This window comes from Myxocyprinus asiaticus, chromosome 16 (assembly GCF_019703515.2).
Source record: "Myxocyprinus asiaticus isolate MX2 ecotype Aquarium Trade chromosome 16, UBuf_Myxa_2, whole genome shotgun sequence".
In the NCBI taxonomy this organism is placed as follows: Eukaryota; Metazoa; Chordata; class Actinopteri; order Cypriniformes; family Catostomidae; genus Myxocyprinus; species Myxocyprinus asiaticus.
Window position 1 is genome coordinate 1880155 of NC_059359.1, and position 18718 is coordinate 1898872.

General features: G+C 38.3%; 1 protein-coding gene across 3 annotated transcripts; it reads right to left on the reverse strand.

Moving 5' to 3' along the window:
* Positions 1-684: 684 nt before the first annotated feature.
* smpd5 (sphingomyelin phosphodiesterase 5) lies at positions 685-17363 on the reverse strand. 3 transcript variants are annotated; one of them, XM_051720203.1, is made up of 9 exons: positions 17114-17192; positions 15899-16145; positions 13637-14774; positions 13466-13541; positions 6730-6870; positions 6527-6616; positions 6304-6367; positions 1747-1906; positions 685-1492 (listed from the first exon to the last, which is right to left on the reverse strand). In XM_051720203.1, exons 3-9 carry the CDS (start codon positions 14705-14707, stop codon positions 1391-1393), a joined length of 1704 nt encoding a protein of 567 aa, XP_051576163.1. In that variant the 5' UTR covers positions 14708-14774; positions 15899-16145; positions 17114-17192; the 3' UTR covers positions 685-1390. The 3 variants fall into 3 exon arrangements, with proteins under 3 accessions (XP_051576163.1, XP_051576165.1, XP_051576164.1); XM_051720205.1 differs by lacking the exons at positions 15899-16145; positions 17114-17192 and adding an exon at positions 17216-17363; XM_051720204.1 differs by lacking the exon at positions 15899-16145 and having other exon boundaries at positions 17114-17242.
* Positions 17364-18718: the final 1355 nt, after the last annotated feature.

Below are 18718 nucleotides of genomic sequence, written 5' to 3' on the forward strand. Positions count from 1 at the left end.
TCATTGATGAAAGTAAAATAATGGACTACTCTTAATTTTTCAGTAATTTAATTACAGTTACTTCTGATGTAATTGTGTTAAATACTTCATAGACTATAGAAAAATTCTATTAAAGACAATAGTGAATTTAAAATCGAAATTTAACGTCAAATGTTAAAATATATATTTTATTTTATTTAATGCTGCCCCTTTAAATTCTTTGGCCAGTTCATGAATAATTTATCTGAAAGAATTAAAAGAACAGTTTCATGTCTATCCTTGTATTTTTCATCTGGTCGAGGTTGATCAGGGTTTTAGAATGTAACTAGTAATAAGTACTGCAACTGCTTTTCAGACAGAGTAATTAGTACATTAATTAAATGGTAGATGTAATTAGTAGTTAGTAATTAATTACTTTTTTAGAGTAACTTACCCAACACTGGTCGTGATGTTGCATTGACTTTATGGTTTAAAAATGCTTAACCCTGTAAAGTCTGACAAATGAAAGAATTGTCAGAAAATTTAAAAAAAAAATTTTTTTTTTTTAAACATTAAACTGTTTTTTAGTACCATTAGACAAATTATAAAAAGAAATCATAAAAAAAATTACTTTTACACTTTTTCAATAAAATAATATTCAAATTTTGAACCAAGCACAAGTTGCTTATTCAGCAAATACTCATTTTAAAATATCAGTAATAATCATTACCGTCACTTTTTCTTTATTAAAATAAGCTGTCATTTATCCCATCATAAGAGTCACTTTTCGTGCAAGTCCGCCACCATATTAAATAGATCGATATAAACATTGAAACCACTTTTTTTCACAATAACCACTAGATGGTGCCATAAACATGTGAAACTTACATGCCATTGGTTGTTTGACTCATCAGCTTGAACAGAGAGTGAAACAGGAGCCGTCAAATGTTGTGATTCATATTTGATACACACGGCGTTATAGTGTTAATATACTATTATATAATATATACTATAATAATAACAAAAACTCAGTGACTAAGTAACTGCAAAAACACCTTAGAAGAAACACAAATGTCTAAAATCTACTTTTTTAATTAAAATATATGTCCAATATCATTTCTGTGTTGTCATGAAAATAAAACAGTGTCTTAAAAAGTGTAACAGATTAAAAAACCTATTTAAACTATGTGTAACTGAAATTACTGGCACTGTACAGATTGATTGTATGCATAGAAAAGAGTGTCATATATATTGCTTTGTTCATATTGTGATTCAAAATTTGTGATTTTTCTCCTCATATGTCAAGTATTTTAAAGTTCTTCGCTTTCTCCTCTCTTATTGATCTTTAAAGCATTTAATTAATTCAGCATAGATATTTTATTTGATGTGTCAGCAGTTTGGTCCACTGAAAAGCATGCATGGTCCAATATCATCATATATCTTCTGGGCCCAGCGTGACACAGAGGCTAAAGCCCACAGGGATGTGATCCGTCAAACCAGCCAGCTGGGTCACGTATGTAAACTCTTCAACCTCCTGAACGGGAGAAAAGATAAATATTTAAAGCACTTCAGTACTGACTCTTTCCAGTAAAGACTTTACAGTCTCGCCATTCAAGCGTATTAAACACCTAATAAGGGAAAGTGATCAAGGGCAGATCATTTATGACATGTACCACATCAGTTAATGCATTTTAAATCAAACATTGAAGAAATAATGACAGAATTTAATTTTTTTTCAGTGAACTACTCGTTTTAACACACAAAAGTCATTGTTAACAGGGAACAAACTGTTTTGCAGTGACTGGAGATGGAGTTCTCTCGATACAGAAGATAATCGATCCGACGTCCCACCCAGGGTTGATCAGGTTTGGGGTAAACCATAGGGACGCCGGTCATGGGGACCGGTGAAGATAAATACCCGCTGCGCAGTTCTTCACTTTCCAAAGTTCTACAACCACACCAGAAAAAAAAACGCTCTTTCAGTTTCAACCCAAGCTAAGAGGTTTGCTTCATCAAAACATATTTAAACAAGGCAGGTGTCCATTATGAGACCGTCAAAATAGGGCTCGGTGACGTATAGAATACAACCCCAATTCCAAAAGTGTTGGGACAATATGGAAAATGCTAATAAAAACAAAATTAAGTGATTTGTAAATTCTATTCACCCTGTGCTATATTGAAAGCACTACAACAACACTATTTGAAACATGGACTCGTATGACCATAAAACACGGTTCCGCTGTTCTACTTTCCATCTCGGATGAGACCGAGATCAGAGAAGTCGGCAACGCTTCTGGACAGTGTTGATGTATGGCTTCTCCTTTACATAGTAAAGTTTTAACTTGCATCTGTGGATGCAGCGGCGCCTTGACCCATCCTTGCTCTTGAAGGACTAGGATTTCTTTGGAGGCTGCTTATATACTATAACATGATTGCCTCACATTTCACATAACCTTGTGATTTCAACTCGTCACATTGTTATTAGTCCTTATGGAAGCCCTGAAATGCACTGTGAAAAAATTTTTTCACTTGGGAAAAGTGTCTTATAGCACTTTTCCACTGCACGTTACAGTTCGACTCGACTCGACTTTGCTCGCTTTACTTTTCTGAGCTTGCTTTTCCACTGCAGTTTAGTGCCGCCTCAACGTGGGTGGGATTATAGGCTGATCGTCATAGTTGCGTCGCCCCATCCAGCTCTCGTTGGATCCTCTCCTCGGCTACTAACGAGAGGAACGTCTGCACCTCGTTTATTGACCACGCCGTGGTTTTGCGCACAGCCATTTCTTTTTACAATTCAAAAGTCGCGTGAACAAATGATACTGCTGTCGCTGTTGCTAACTTTAAAACTAGCAGGTTGATGTCCCGTTTCGCAAATCCAGTGACACTGGTAGTGACGATTCTCTCTGACCAATCAGTGATCTGCAGGGTTTTGACATCACATTTAGTATCGGCTCGGCTCGCTTGGAACCTTGACCAAGGTGGTACTAAAAAAAGTATCAGGTACCAGGTACTATCCACTATCTATCTTTGATAGAGGAAAAAAAATTGAGAGAATTTTTTTTCTATGAGAGAGAAAAAAATATATTTGTAGGATATAGGCTCAGGAAGGCACTTTCACCTAGTGAAATCTTTTTTCACAGTGCGGTTCAGGGCTTCCGTAAGTCTTAAATTGCTCCTGTCTCAACTTTTTTGGAGTGTGTTGCAATCATCTGATTTGAAATGAGATCAAACCATACATCAAATAATGTTATGTTGTAGTGCTTTCAATATAGCACAGGGTGAATAGAATAATAATAATAATAATAATAAATATAGCTGAAAGCAGCAATTAACATGATTGAAGCATTTAAGGCCTTTAAGTACATTAGTAACAGATAATAAGTATTAATTAGACAGTCTGTTAGCACCTAAACAATGATAAAGTGCCTTAATTTTCAGAATCATCAGGTTAGGAAGCACAAATATATGGTATTTCTTTACATTCCAGACTGTTATAATTTATTGCATGTGTCCTCAGATTGACCTCCTACATAAATATTTATGAAAATATCTCATTCCATTCAAGATTTATAACCAATTAGGTAAAAGTGGCCACGCCCACTTCGTATGTTTTGGCGTACCGTTGTGATGACGAATTAAAAGTTCAAACGTTTTTTTTTTTTTTTTGGATAATTCTGGATATTGGGACTCCAGAGAATCTTTCTGCACTGGTTTGGTTCCGATTGGGCAAACGGCCTAGAACTTGATCGAAGATGTATGTTTTTTTAAATAATCATAAATATTTAACAAACGATTTGATTCATACCAATGGTTCTTGAGGCAAAGTTGTTCAGAATGAGGAGATCTATCATATGATATGAATAACGTGTGTCTGTGTGTCACACACCTACTTCGTATGTTTTGGCGTACCGTTGCGTTTATGAATTGAAAGTTTAAACTTTTTATTTTTTTTAATAATTATTGATATTGGGACTGAGAATCTTTCTGCACTGGTTTGGTTCCAATTGGGTGAATGGCCAAGGACTAGTTAAAAAAAAAATTAGGTTTTGCATAAAATCCAATATGACGGAAAAATGTTTATGATGGAATTGAAATTGGATAGCCGTTTGTTCGTCTAGAGCCAAGAATTCCAATGATATACAGCACTTGAGTCTATGACATAAGGTTTAGCAGATATGGGCCAAAACACGTTTGTCTTTGTTATAGCACCAGAGTAGCGAGCAATAGTTCTACCTTCCGACCAAGTTTTATGTCTCTAGGCCTTGCGATTTAGTCTCCACGATCAGTTTTAGCGGAGAATAATAATAATTAAAGTGAAATCCTACAATTACAACAGAGTTTCAGCACTTCGAGCTTGAACCCCTAATAATATTTCAGTGTTATTATAATGATATTCAACTTGGCTGGGTCACAAAAAATAAGCAAGTGAAGTTGAAGTTTTGACACACCCTGTTCATGCACAAAATTATTAAAAAAAATTTTTTTTTTTAGGAAAAATGGGTATAAAAAACGTTTTAACCCTTTAAGCTCGGATGGGCCCGCAAGAAAAAAATTATCGTCAGAATATTAATAACTACAGTCTTGACAAACACAATATTGATATCGTTTGAAAGCTTAGAAGCTCTACTTTATAATGCATGTAGATATTATGACCAAAACTGAACAAGTGCTTTGAAATTTGCAGACAAATCAGAAGTGTTCCATTTTGATAATTTATTAAAAAGAATGCACTGTACATATTATTGCAATCAGTAAAAACATTAAACTCTTCAAATATCCATGTGTCATATGTTGTTGGAAAGCTCTCAAAGAGTAGAATACAACCAGCCTATTTGTTTTACTCACAGACAGAAATATAGTGAGTAATAGCTAAGTATATGTCTTTGACAATTATGTTGGTGTTGCTTATATGCCACGTTTTCGGTTATAACTTCACGAAAAATAAAATATCACATACTATTACTTAGAGGAGGTGATTATCTTTCAAACGAGTCCACACACAAGATAATCAGATGCATAGATCATTAGATAATCCACATGAAGCACAACGTTACATATGACCACCAGGAGATGGCGCCAAATACATGACACAGACTCAATGATGACTCAAATGACACAGAATGAAACTCATTCTGTGAAATCTCATTACTAAAATAATGTTTGCATACTATGCATACTAGGGGTGTAACGGTTCAAATTTCTCACGGTTCGGTTTGTATCACGGTTTTAGGATCACGGTTTCTTTACGGTTCGGTTTTTGCAATGTTCAGAAAAAAATATATATATTACTGCCAAAACCAAAGTTAGAATACTCTATTTGGTAACAAACACTTCAACAGATTTGCCCTTAATAAAAATCATTGTTTTACAGTAACCATAGTTTAACTATGGTATTTGTAGTAAAAACATAGTAACCATGTTTACACTATATAGTTATGGTTACTATATGGAAACTACAGTATTACTGTTGTAAAACCATGGTTAATTATATCAAAACCATGATTTCTGCAAAGAAAACCATGGTGACAGCAGTCATGGTTACTACAAGATTATTCTAGTAAAACCATGGTTCATTTTCACTGGGTCTTTAATTTTAAAACTTTTCTCTAATTACTAAATCAACATTTTAACTTAATACCTGCACTATTACACAAAATGCATCGACATAAAATGCATTTCAAACTCTACTGCACATATATACAATATTCGGAAGCTGTACATCACTATAGAAGGAACTTTGCTATTAAAATAGATACGAGGGATGTTGTGACGTGGCTCGAGTGTTTTAATCATACGTGGAAATCACACATCTTCGTCAGTGGAGCAGGAAAACATATGGTTGGCAATGAACACCTCAATCGCTTCAGTTATTGTTTTATGCCTGTCCGAATTAGCACTGAGTGCCTGCTTAAAAACGGAAGGGAGTGTGTGCAGTTTCGGCTCATCTGCCATTTTCAACTTCACACAACGCTTGCAGAACAGTGATGTCATCAAGCTGACCCACGTGAAACACAGGCGCATCTATTTACAGATCCATTCAGGTGCATTAGCGGAGGTTGGAACTGCGTGAGTCTATTTGACGCTTTATTTTCTTCGCAAAACCTTGTGCTCCAGATGCCTCACTAAACTTGAGGTGAACCGTGGTGCCAATGCTTACCGAACCGTGGGTGGTGAACTGTACGGTTTGGTTTTTTACAGAGAACCGTTACACCCCTAATGCAAACCTTTAGTCATTGTTGTGTTTGCATGTGTAATTAGTTCTTATTTAGAGTCAATTATTATGTTTTATTTGTTTGGAGAGGCTTTTGGACACATGGAGACGTTTTTTGGACACTATGATCTCACCGCTGCAGGTTGTCAGGGGTCCGCACGTTTTCATGATAGAGCGTTGGCTGTTCCAACAGGGTGCCTACAAATTAAACCACGATAAGATTTTGTTGAGGAACAAAAACAATGAAACCAAAGCACTTTCCACTCCTATATGTGCATGTATTCTATGTGGTTTACAGCCAACTGAACTGATGCCACAAGTGTTGCCAGTCACTGAATGGGTAAATGAGCGTGTTACCTATGACCCAGGGCTTCTCTTGACCCGGTCCAGCTCTGCAGGGGTCTCTGTAGTCTTCAAACAGACCATGTCTTTGCTCCAGATTGTCATCTACACATACACAATGATATATGATAACATGTGATATTCCCACATATTTGATTTATTATTTGTATTCTTACTGTAAAAGTGTACAGTATGTAGTGCATATGTTCAAAACATACCAGGGGAGCAGTTGTCGAAGTTGAAGTCTCCACACAGCACATCAAACATCACCATTTCATCGGCTTTCTTGGTCCCTGCTTGAAACTCATTGATCCATTTAGTCAACATGTTGAGCTGCTCAAAGCGTATCCCTCCATGTCCTGTTTAGAACCAAACAAACACCAGCAATGTCTTGATATTCCTCATTTGAAGGCAGTTTGATAATAGTACAGGTTTAAATGCTTCAAGCTGTAAATCGTTCCAAATCCGATTTAGGGATGGGAATCGTAAGGAATTTAACGATTCCGATTCCTTGACGGTTCCATTAACGATTCTTACTTTTGAGGTAGAAATATTTGGAAATAATCTTTTATTGCCCTCAGCTGTCTGTTGCCAAATGATGAAATCATTGCAAATTTCAAACAAGCAATCCATTCTTGTAAAACACGCATTTACACAGACGTTTCAAAGATTTTTAGAGGCATAAATGCAATCCAACAATTGGTCCTACTGTAACTATAGGCTATATTAAATAAATAAAAAAAAATGAACAAAACAAAAATGTGCTAACATTTTTCATTCATTCATGTTTTTATTAACTTACTTGTAATGTATAGGCCTATCTTTAACATTAGGATCTCCGTTCATTTCCAGTTGGACATGAAGGTAATCATAACTTCCAGGATTAATTCCGTCACTGAAGTGTATTTGATTCACTAAAAAGAATCATAACAGCCATTCATTCGGGACTTAGAACACACTAATCATGCTGCGCGTATCAATCGGCTCATAAGAGTCACTCGTTCGGGAATCGAGCTACACTAGTCGCGCTGTGTTTCGTGCTGTAGAATCTAAAGAATCGGCTCATAAGAGTCATTTGTTTGGGAATCAGACTACACTGATCGCGCTGAGCATTTCATGCTATGAGTTCAAGGTAATCGGTTCATAAGAGTCACTCGTTGAGGAATCGGGCTACACTAGTTGTGCTGTGTGTTTCGTGCTGTAGAATCTAAAGAATCGCCTCATAAGAGTCATTCGTTTGGGAATTGGGCTTCACTAGTTGTGCTGTGTGTTTCGTGCTGTAGAATCTAAAGAATCGCCTCATAAGAGTCATTCGTTCAGGAATTGGACTACACTAGTTGTGCTGTGTGTTTCGTGCTGTAGAATCTAAAGAATCGCCTCATAAGAGTCATTCATTTGGGAATTGGGCTTCACTAGTTGTGCTGTGTGTTTCGTGCTGTAAAATCTAAAGAATCGCCTCATAAGAGTCATTCGTTTGGGAATTGGGCTTCACTAGTTGTGCTGTGTGTTTCGTGCTGTAGAATCTAAAGAATCAGCTCATAAGAGTCATTTGGTCGAGTATCGGACTTCAGTAGTCACGCTGTGCATTTGTTTGGGAATCAGACTACACTGATCGCACTGAGCATTTCATGCTATGAGTTCAAGGTAATCGGTTCATAAGAGTCACTCGTTCGTGAATCGGACTTCAGTAGTCACGCTGTGCATTTTGCGCTATAAAATCAAAAGAAACACCTCATAAGAGTCATTTATTCATGAATCGGGCTACACTAGTTGTGCTGTGTGTTTCATGCTGTAGAATCAAAAGAATCGCCTCATAAGAGTCATTTGTTTGGGAATCGGGCTACACTAGTTGTGCTGAGTGTTCCGCACTGTAGAATTAAAAGAATCGGCTCATAAGAGTCATTCGTTCGGGAATCGAGCTACACTAGTTGTGCTATGTGTTTCGCATTGTAGAATCAAAAGAATCAGCTCATAAGAGTCATTCGTTTGGTAATTGGGCTATACTGATCGCGCTGAGCATTTCATGCTAAAAGTTCAAGGGAATCGGCTCATAAGAGTCACTTGTTTGTGAATCGGGCTACAGTAATCGCACTGTGCAAGTTGTGCAATAGAATCAAAAGAACCGGCTCATAAGAGTCATTCGTCTGGGAATCAGACTACACTGATCGCGCTGAGCATTTCACACTATAAATTCAAGGTAATCGTTTCATAAGAGTCACTCGTTCGTGAATCGGGCTACACTAGCTTTGCTGAGTGTTCCGCACTGTAGAATCAAAAGAATCGCCTCAAAAGAGTCATTCATTTGGGAATCAGGCTACACTAGTTGTGCTGTGTGTTTCGTGCTGTAGAATCAAAAGAATCGCCTCATAAGAGTCATTTGTTTGGGAATCAGGCTGTACTGATCGTGCTGAGCATTTCATGCTAAAAGTTCAAGGGAACTGGCTCATAAGAGTCACTTGTTCGTGAATCGGGCTACAGTAGTCGCACTGTGTGTTTCGTGCCGTAGAATCAAAAGAATCACCTCATAAGAGTCATTTGTTTGGGAATCGGATTACACAGGTCACACTGTGTTTCATGCTAAAAGTTCAAGGGAATCAGCTCATAAGAGTCATTTGTTCGGGAATCAGGCAACACTGGTCACGCTGAGCGTTTTGCGCTGTAGAATCTAAAGAATCACCTCATAAGAGTCATTAGTTTGGGAACTGGGCTGTACTGATCGCACTGAGCATTTCATGCTAAAAGTTCAAGGGAACCGGCTCATAAGAGTCACTTGTTCATGAATTGGCTATAGTAGTTGCACTGTGCATGTTGCGCAATAGAATAAAAAAAAAAAAACAGCTCATAAGAGTCATTCATTGCATGAGCGTTGCACACTATAAGTTCAAGGGAATTGGCTCATAAGGGTAATTTGTTCGGGAATCGAGCTACACTGGTCACGCTGTGTGTTTCGTGCTAAAAGTTCAAGGGAATCGGCTCTTAAGAGTCATTTGTTCGGGAATTGGGCAACACTGGTCACGCTGAGCGTTTCGCACTGTAGAATGAAAAGAATTGGCTCATAAGAGTCATTTTGTTCGGGAATCAGGGCAACACTGGTCACGTTGAGCGTTTCACACTGTAAAATCAGAAGAATCGTCTCATAAGAGTAATTTGTTCGGGAATCGGGCAACACTGGTCACGTTGAGTGTTTCACACTGTAGAATCAAAAGAATCGGCTCATAAGATTAATTTGTTCGGGAATCAGGCAACACTGGTCACGCTGAGCGTTTCGCGCTGTAGAATCAAAAGAATTGGCTCATAAGAGTCATTTGTTTGGGAATCGGGCAACACTGGTCACGCTGAGTGTTTCGCGCTGTAAAATCAAAACAATCACCTCATAAGAGTCATTCATTCGGGAATCGGGCTACACTGATCGCGCGGAGCGCTTCATCCTAAAAGTTCAAGGAAATCGGCTCATAAGAGTCATTTATTTGGGAATCGGGCTACACTAGTCGCGCTGTGTGTTTCGCTGCTGTAGAATCAAAAGAACCGGCTCATAAGAGTCATTTATACGGGAAACATGCTACACTAGTTGTGCTGAAGTGTTCCGCACTGTAGATTTAAAAGAACTGCCTCATAAGAGTCCTTTGTTCGGGAATCGGGCTATACTACAGGGCTCCAGACTGTGACAAAAATTATTTATTGCAACTATAATTTAAAATCTAGTCGCCACTGGCGACAGTCAGGTTGTGTGCGTTCATATGCGGGTTCATCAGATATCTTCTTGTGAGTTACTGAATACATCTATAGAGTGCGCACTAGTGTGTCTCGCGACGCTTTTCACCCGTTCTGTTGTGACGAGCTCGCTGCACCACACGCAACAACAAACCCAGCGCAAAAGAGTCATGACCAAATGACTCTTTTGAACCGGATCTTTTTCATGAATCACCCGAAAAGAACTGAGGGTTTGAACTCAGGAGCTCAGGTTAGCAGTTTGAATCAGATTCACTTTCTCAGCGAATCAGCCGTCAGTGAGCTCACAACTGGGAATGCAGATATTTCAAAATAAGAGTCCCATGTGTATTTCGGGATACTTTATCATTAAAAGTCCCGTATTGTGTAGCACTTTCTTTTTTCATCTGGTAATTATTGATTGGGATTGGAGTTGCATAATAAACTGCATCTGGGATTTCATTCAATTTGCTCTCTTGTAGTCTCTGTGTCTGGGCCATCTGGTAAGAGTAAAGAAAGACTAAGGCAATATTGTAAAGCTATATATATACTGTATATATATATATATATATATATATATATATATATATATATATATATATACACACATACAGTGCGTCCGGAAAGTATTCACAGCGCTTCACTTTTCCCACATTTTGTTATGTTACAGCCTTATTCCAAAATGGATTAAATTCATTATTTTCCTCAAAATTCTTCAAACAATACCCCATAATGACAACGTGAATGAAGTTTGTTTGAAATCTTTGCAAATTTATTAAAAATAAAAAACGAAAAAAATCACACCTGTCTATATAAGGTCCCACAGTTAACAGTGCATGTCAGAGCACAAACCAAGCCATGAAGTCCAAGGAATTGTCTGTAGACCTCCGAGACAGGATTGTATCGAGGCACAGATCTGGGGAAGGGTACAGAAAAATTTCTGCAGCATTGAAGGTCCCAATGAGCACAGTGGCCTCCATCATCCGTAAATGGAAGAAGTTTGGAACCACCAGGACTCTTCCTAGAGCTGGCCGCCTGGCCAAATTGAGCGATTGGGGGAGAAGGGCCTTAGTCAGGGAGGTGACCAAGAACCCGATGGTCACTCTGACAGAGCTCCAGCGTTTCTCTGTGGAGAGAGGAGAACCTTCCAGAAGAACAACCATCTTTGTAGCACTCCACCAATCAGGCCTATATGGTAGAGTGGCCAGACGGAAGCCACTCCTCAGTAAAAGGCACATGACAGCCCACCTGGAGTTTACCAAAAGGCACCTGAAGGACTCTCAGACCATGAGAAACAAAGATTGAACTCTTTGGCCTGAATGGCAAGCATCATGTCTGGAGGAAACCAGGCACCGCTCATCACCTGGCCAATACCATCCCTACAGTGAAGCATGGTGGTGGCAGCATCATGCTGTGGGGATGTTTTTCAGCGGCAGGAACTGGGAGACTAGTCAGGATCGAGGGAAAGATGAATGCAGCAATGTACAGAGACATCCTTGATGAAAACCTGCTCCAGAGCGCTCTGGACCTCAGACTGGGGCGAAGGTTCATCTTCCAACAGGACAACGACCCTAAGCACACAGCCAAGATAACAAAGGAGTGGCTCCGGGACAACTCTGTGAATGTCCTTGAGGGGCCCAGCCAGAGCCCAGACTTGAACCCGACTGAACATCTCTGGAGAGATCTGAAAATGGCTGTGCACCGACGCTCCCCATCCAACCTGATGGAGCTTGAGAGGTCCTGCAAAGAAGAATGGGAGAAACTGCCCAAAAATAGGTGTGCCAAGCTTGTAGCATCATACTCAAAAAGACTTGAGGCTGTAATTGGTGACAAAGGTGCATACTTATGTACATGTGATTTTTTTCGTTTTTTATTTGTAATAAATTTGCAAAGATTTCAAACAAACTTCTTTAACGTTGTCATTATGGGGTATTGTTTGTAGAATTTTGAGGAAAATAATGAATTTAATCCATTTTGGAATAAGGCTGTAACATAAAATGTGGAAAAAGTGAAGCGCTGCGAATACTTTCCGGATGCACTGTATATATATATATATATAAGATCCAGCATTTGACACTTAGAACAATTGAGGAACTTGTTCACAACTATTACACAAGGTGCAAACATTCATTGATGCTCAAGAAGACGACACACTACTATATGCATACTATACTTTATGTAATTATCTGTAATGTAGATTGTGAAGAGCAGTACTAAATAAAATAATCTTTTATCTCTTATATTTGTATAAATTATGAAAGGGGTGTGAACATTTATGAGACAATAGGGGATGCAAACTTATCTTCTCAACTATATATACTGTTTAATAAACCATTGATTAATGGGTTATCAGCTGACTTTTCTTCGGCTTTCTATCTAAATCGAGCAATTCTGTGATTTGGCGACTAAAAACAGCCATTTGCTCCTTAATGTTTCAGTTTAGGAGCCAATGGCTCCTAAGTCATGTTTTTAGTCTGGAGCCCTGCACTAGTCGCGCTGTGTGTTTCACGCTGTAGAATCAAAAGAATCGGTTCATAAGAGTCATTTGTTCGCTGCTGAATTGCACTGCAGGAAACAGTTGTCAGAGTATTTAAGTACAGTGTTCTGTCCCCATCTGCCGGAAAATACACGTTAAAGTACCGTTAACGGAACCAAAAAAAAATTTTTTTTATTTTATCACAGGTAAGATGTGTTTTTTTGACTCAACGCAAAGCAGATTGCTTAAAAACTCCCTTGTAGACTTGGTAATATTACTGTAATGTGCGGCTATTGCTTTATAAAACAGCAGCAACAGCAATTAAAGACACCAATGTTCAATAAATAATAACACTTATTATTATAAGAAATACAATGTATTGGTGTCTGAAGGCTGTTTAAGGTTGCCAAGCAATGTAGCAACTTGGCACAATATAGAACGTCCAGTGAGAAATTTGAATATATTGGCAATTTTAAACCAACTTTGATCGTGGCTCATCCAATCAGAATTTAGAGTCGAAACAATCTGTTTTATGATATAACTTAAAGGGATAGTTCACCAAAAAAATTATCATTTTGTCTTCATTTACCCACCCTCAAGTCGTTCTAACCCACAAAACTTTCTTTCTTCCGTAGAACACAAAAAGAGATGTTAGGCAGTATGTTAGTATATGGGTTTAGAACAAATAAGGGCGAGTACATGATGACAGAATTTCCATTTTTGGGTGAACTATCCCTTTAAATGCACTTTAACAATAACAATACACTTGCCTTCAGGAGCATGTAGGTGAGTGCAGTTAAAATATCCAACCATTTTCTTGTCTCCTTTTTGCAACCCTATTTCCACCTTAAGAGAAAGATTTTTTAACAAGTTTAAGGCACACTTTTGAGATTAGTTTCCTTATTTAAACATTTGAATTACATTAAATGAGGATGCAGCACCTTTAGAGAGAGCAGGCCTTTGGCGGCCAGTGCATCTTCTCCGCAGCCGTTGGGAAAGCAGTTGTACCGTGCCTCAATCACGGGAAAGCGACTGGCCACAAATAATCCACTGTTAAAGAACTTGAAAGAGGAGCAGGTTCCAGGTGGCTGGAACGCATAAACACCGACATCATAGATCACATGACCATAAAGTGGTCCGAGGGCCCGCATGAGTTTGAAAGCAGCTCTCTTATCGAAAACTTCCTCCAGGCACACAATATCTACAGTGGGTGGGAACAAAGCGGACACTTCCATCGGAACGTCGCTGTCTCGGAACAGCGTCCGTAATGCCCGAGGAGGGTGTCGGTGCACTTGGCTGCCGTGCTGGTTGGAGTTTTGGTTGCAGTTTGGTTTTGAACCATCTGGTTCTTCGGAAGATGCAACGGAATTCCTTGAGGAACTGTTTGGAATATTCCCGTCCGATTCAGCGCCCTCCACCTGTCCTGCGGCGGGGTCTACTGATCCATACGTGGATGGGGCAGCCTGTGGAAGCAGACTGCTGGATGGCGTCACCGTGCCGCAACTACTAGGAGAATCCACGAAAATACGGATGTGAGGGCGAGTTACGCCCTGGACGATGTTTTGCCCGATAATTTCGGCACGTTGCTGCGTGTGTCCGAGATTGTTGACGCGCGCTAGACCATCAGGCAGCAGGCACAGGTTGGCCGATACAAATCCGAAACTGACTTTATCCGTCTCCTCCCACCGGGCATTCCGGTCCTCCATGGGGATAATTGGTACCTGTTGGTGGTACGAGAACGGCCTGCGGACTGCTTGCAGCGGCGCCCATAGCACGAACCCCAAGAGGGCGAAGGGTGTGGAAATTAGGAATAAGATGAAAAAGAGGATGGAGCCAAAGATGACCTGAAGAGGAAGGAGCTCCTCGCGCCTCTGCTCGCGCTCCAGAGTGGTGAAGACGCAGTTGGCGATGAGGCGGTCCAGGAACCAGAAACACGGGAAGATGAGACCCCATCCTACAGCATGGAGAGCTTCCAAAATACCATCGGAGAAAGGAGACTCTCTCAAAGACATGCCTCAGCGCCGGACTCCACAGAAAGACGTCTTTTCATCTCAAATCTTCCACATGTGCCCTTGAATTCTACAGAAAAATGAGAAGTCAAGTGAACAAAAAAAACAGAGAAATCTTTCTTTCATTTTCATTGTAACCGATTACTGGATGAAAACTGGAAACAACACGTTTAATAGACTGACGTGTGTCCAGACCTCACAGCCTGTTCTACAGGAGAAACACGTTTTCATTACCTTTATCCAGAGTTTATTTCCATATTTCTGCACGTTTACAGGATTAGTTCACCCGCCCCAGCCAAAAACAAACAATTTGGTCATTATTGACTCACCCTTCATGTAGTTCCAAACCTGTTTGACTTTCTTTCATCCGTGAACCACAAAAGGATCGTTTTTAAAGAATCATTATTATGTTTCCAGGAGCGTTGGGTTATTCATGTTTTTGAGACGTTACAGACATTACATCAGAAATTATCATAATTAATTCTGATTCAAAGTAATGTCCAGCATCATCCAATCACTGTCAATCATGTTAAAATAAAATGATACATTATAAATTCTGAATCTATGTACTGATTATCATTGTCTCATGTCTGTCAAACATGTTGAGTGATCCAAACATCATCTGCAGCCTGAAACTGAACTTTTGATCAGATTTTAGGAGTGAATGCACTTAACTGCATAGAGAGCTATATGATGCTCCCTTGCTCCCTATTTAGTGAATGACTTAACCTCCAGTGTGCTGTCTGTCTGCACTGGTCTCAGAACAGTTTGAAATGCACCTTATTTTCATCCTAACTCCATATAAAGCCTCTGAAAGACACATTTATCAGTTTTCAGATGAACTCATTTATTCTCAATATGATAATACACAGTAAATAAAGGAATGCATTTATTAATGTTAAAGAATAGAACCATATTGTACCGTGATAACATAATAAAATATAACTAAATGTATATTAAAATGAAGTGAAATGACCCACAGATGTGTTAATAGTTATTCAAAATAATTAACATGTTTTTTCAACTTTTGATGGATAATGTCCCAAAATCCACATATGTGGACGTCATGTTTATCAGCACGCTGATGCGTGAAAAATGTATGCATCTTTTAAAGCAGCATATCAAATGAAACTAGAGACGCTACTCTTTACAACCAAACAGGTTTCAATGACAAAACTTAAAGCGATTTCTTACCAGAGGTACGTTTGTTGGCTCTGCGCCCTTAGAAGCGCTTCATGGCAATCAACGTCATGTTGTTGTGTCACGTGACTCGGTGCGCCAGAAGTTTAACCCTTAAATGACAGTCTAGAGTCTTGTGAACAGTATTCAGTCGGTTTAAATTAATTTAAATTTAAATGTCCTTTTTGGAGTTTGACAGCTGTGGTCACTATGAATTGTCATTGCATGGAAAAAGGCTGCATGAAGATTCTTCAAATTTCTCCTGTTGGGTTTCAAGAAAGAAAGTCATACACATTTGGAATGACATGAGGATGAATAAATAATGACAGAATTTACATTTTTGGTGTGAACTATTCCTTTAAGTACAATAAAGCATGCTTTCGGCAAAGTAAATAAATAAATAAACAATTTAAATATTGTTTATTAGCGTTTACGTGGCCTCATAGACAATCATGACAACCTTTCCTTTGCAAATTTAGCTGTAATAATTTATGGAAGATTCATTATTCACTCACAAGATTAAATGATAACAAAACTAATCCATTTTTTATTTATTACAGATTTGCAAAATTACTTTATGACAGTAGAATTGTGCAGAAACAGACAAGGAATGAGAACTTTGGTCAAATGTGCCAAATGTACAATGCTTTATTTTGATTTAATTTATATTGCTGCTGCATTGCAATTTTGTACATATGTTCAATGTGCTGGCTGTCAATAAAAACATCAAATAATGGTGCATTCTCCATGCAAATGACTCGAGATTACAGTGTTTTACAGTAGAGGATGATGAGGATTATGATGATGGCAGGACGGAAATACAACGGTCACAAATAATCCAGACCTCACCATCTGTATGATTACACATGTATGCAATAAAATTACACCAGATTAATGCAAATATCACCGCACGCATGTAATCGGTTTACTACATTTCGATTTATCGATCGACCGCTTAAAGAGCATTAAATAGCAGCACTGTCCTACAGATTTTACAATAGTAATGATATGTTTTACTCTACTGATCAATAATGGAATCAGCTGCACTGCAACAGCTCTGGAAATAGGTCAAAACATCGACTGGATACGTTGTACCGGCGTATGTTGACGTCATAATGCAACGGCGGGACGCGGAAAATTATAATGGTAATAGCAATCACTTTTATTTATTTATTCGGCTACAAACAATCGATTTTCCCGTCTAACACTACATTGAACACATCTACCTACCTACAGCCACGTGTCCTGTGAGCTGCGCCCGGTTAGCACGGCGGATAATAGCAGCAGTGACGCGATGGTAAACTTTACCTGTCTCGACTCGAGCACTCTTACCTGGTTGCACTGGTTTGTAGAATATCTGTTCCTGCTCGTGTCCCTCCAGCGGTTTCCACACGCATACGTACAGTATACTGGGTCATGCGCGCTCCCGTGCACATCCTTATGCGCATTCACATTCACTGAAAACCCCTTTCTCGTCTTATTCTGTTGAGATTTGACTTACTTCCTGGTTGTTTAGGGGGGACGGAGACCCATATGCTGCATGGCACCACATATTGCAGAGCTAATAAGGGATTATCCTGTAAATATTCCCAGTTAAAACACTTGTTGTCTGTGAATTGAGATACATTTGAGAGTATCTTAATATTTGGTATGTGTCCCTTTTGCTTCAATAACAGCATTTATGGAAGGCCAAATTATCTTTTAATTTCTCAGCGTTACTCACTATAATTGCATTTCTACTAGAAATAATTCCAATTACAGATTATATTTGAGCTTTTACAATTAAGAATTCCAATTAGACAGTTAAAATGTTATTTTTACCAGTAAGACTTTAATTTACAGAACTCTGAATTTTTACTAGTACAAATTATAATCACAGAGCCCTACAATTGCATATTTACTTGTCATTTGTTTCCATTATCTCCCATTTATTTTTAATTACAGAGAAATTGCATTTTACTAGTAAGATTTCCAACGAGAGAGCTCTGCAATAAAATTTTTACTAATAAAAATCACATTAAAGATATGTTTAACTGCAGAGCTGTGTAACTGAAACACAGAGCTCTGAAACTGGAATTCTTACTAGTATAAAATCAATTGTAGATCTCTTTGGAGTTTTTACTAGTAAAATTATAATTACAGAGCTCTACATTTTAATATTTACTTGCCATTTGTTTCCATTGACTCCCATTCATTTTTAATGACAGAGCAATTGAATTTTCACTAAGAATTCCAATTAGAGAGCTCTGTAATTGCATTTTTACTAGTAAGAATTCCAATAAGAGAGCTCTGTAATTGCATTTTTACTAGTAAGAATTCCAATTAGAGAGCTCTGTAATTGCATTTTTACTAGTAAGAATTCCAATAAGAGAGCTCTGTAATTGCATTTTTACTAGTAAGAATTCCAATAAGAGAGCTCTGTAATTGCATTTTTACTAGTAAGAATTCCAATAAGAGAGCTCTGTAATTGCATTTTTACTAGTAAGAATTCCAATAAGAGAGCTCTGTAATTGCATTTTTACTAGTAAGAATTCCAATAAGAGAGCTCTGTAAATACATTTTTACTAGTAAGAATTCCAATTAGAGAGCTCTGTAATTGCATTTCTACTGGTAAGAATTCCAATAAGAGAGCTCTGTAAATGCATTTGTAGTAGTAAGAATTCCAATAAGAGAGCTCTGTAAATACATTTTTACTAGTAAGAATTCCAATAAGAGAACTCTGTAATTGAATTTTTATCTCTGTAATTGCATTTCTACTGGTAAGAATTCCAATAAGAGAGCTCTGTAATTGCATTTTTACTAGTAAGAATTCCAATAAGAGAGCTCTGTAAATGC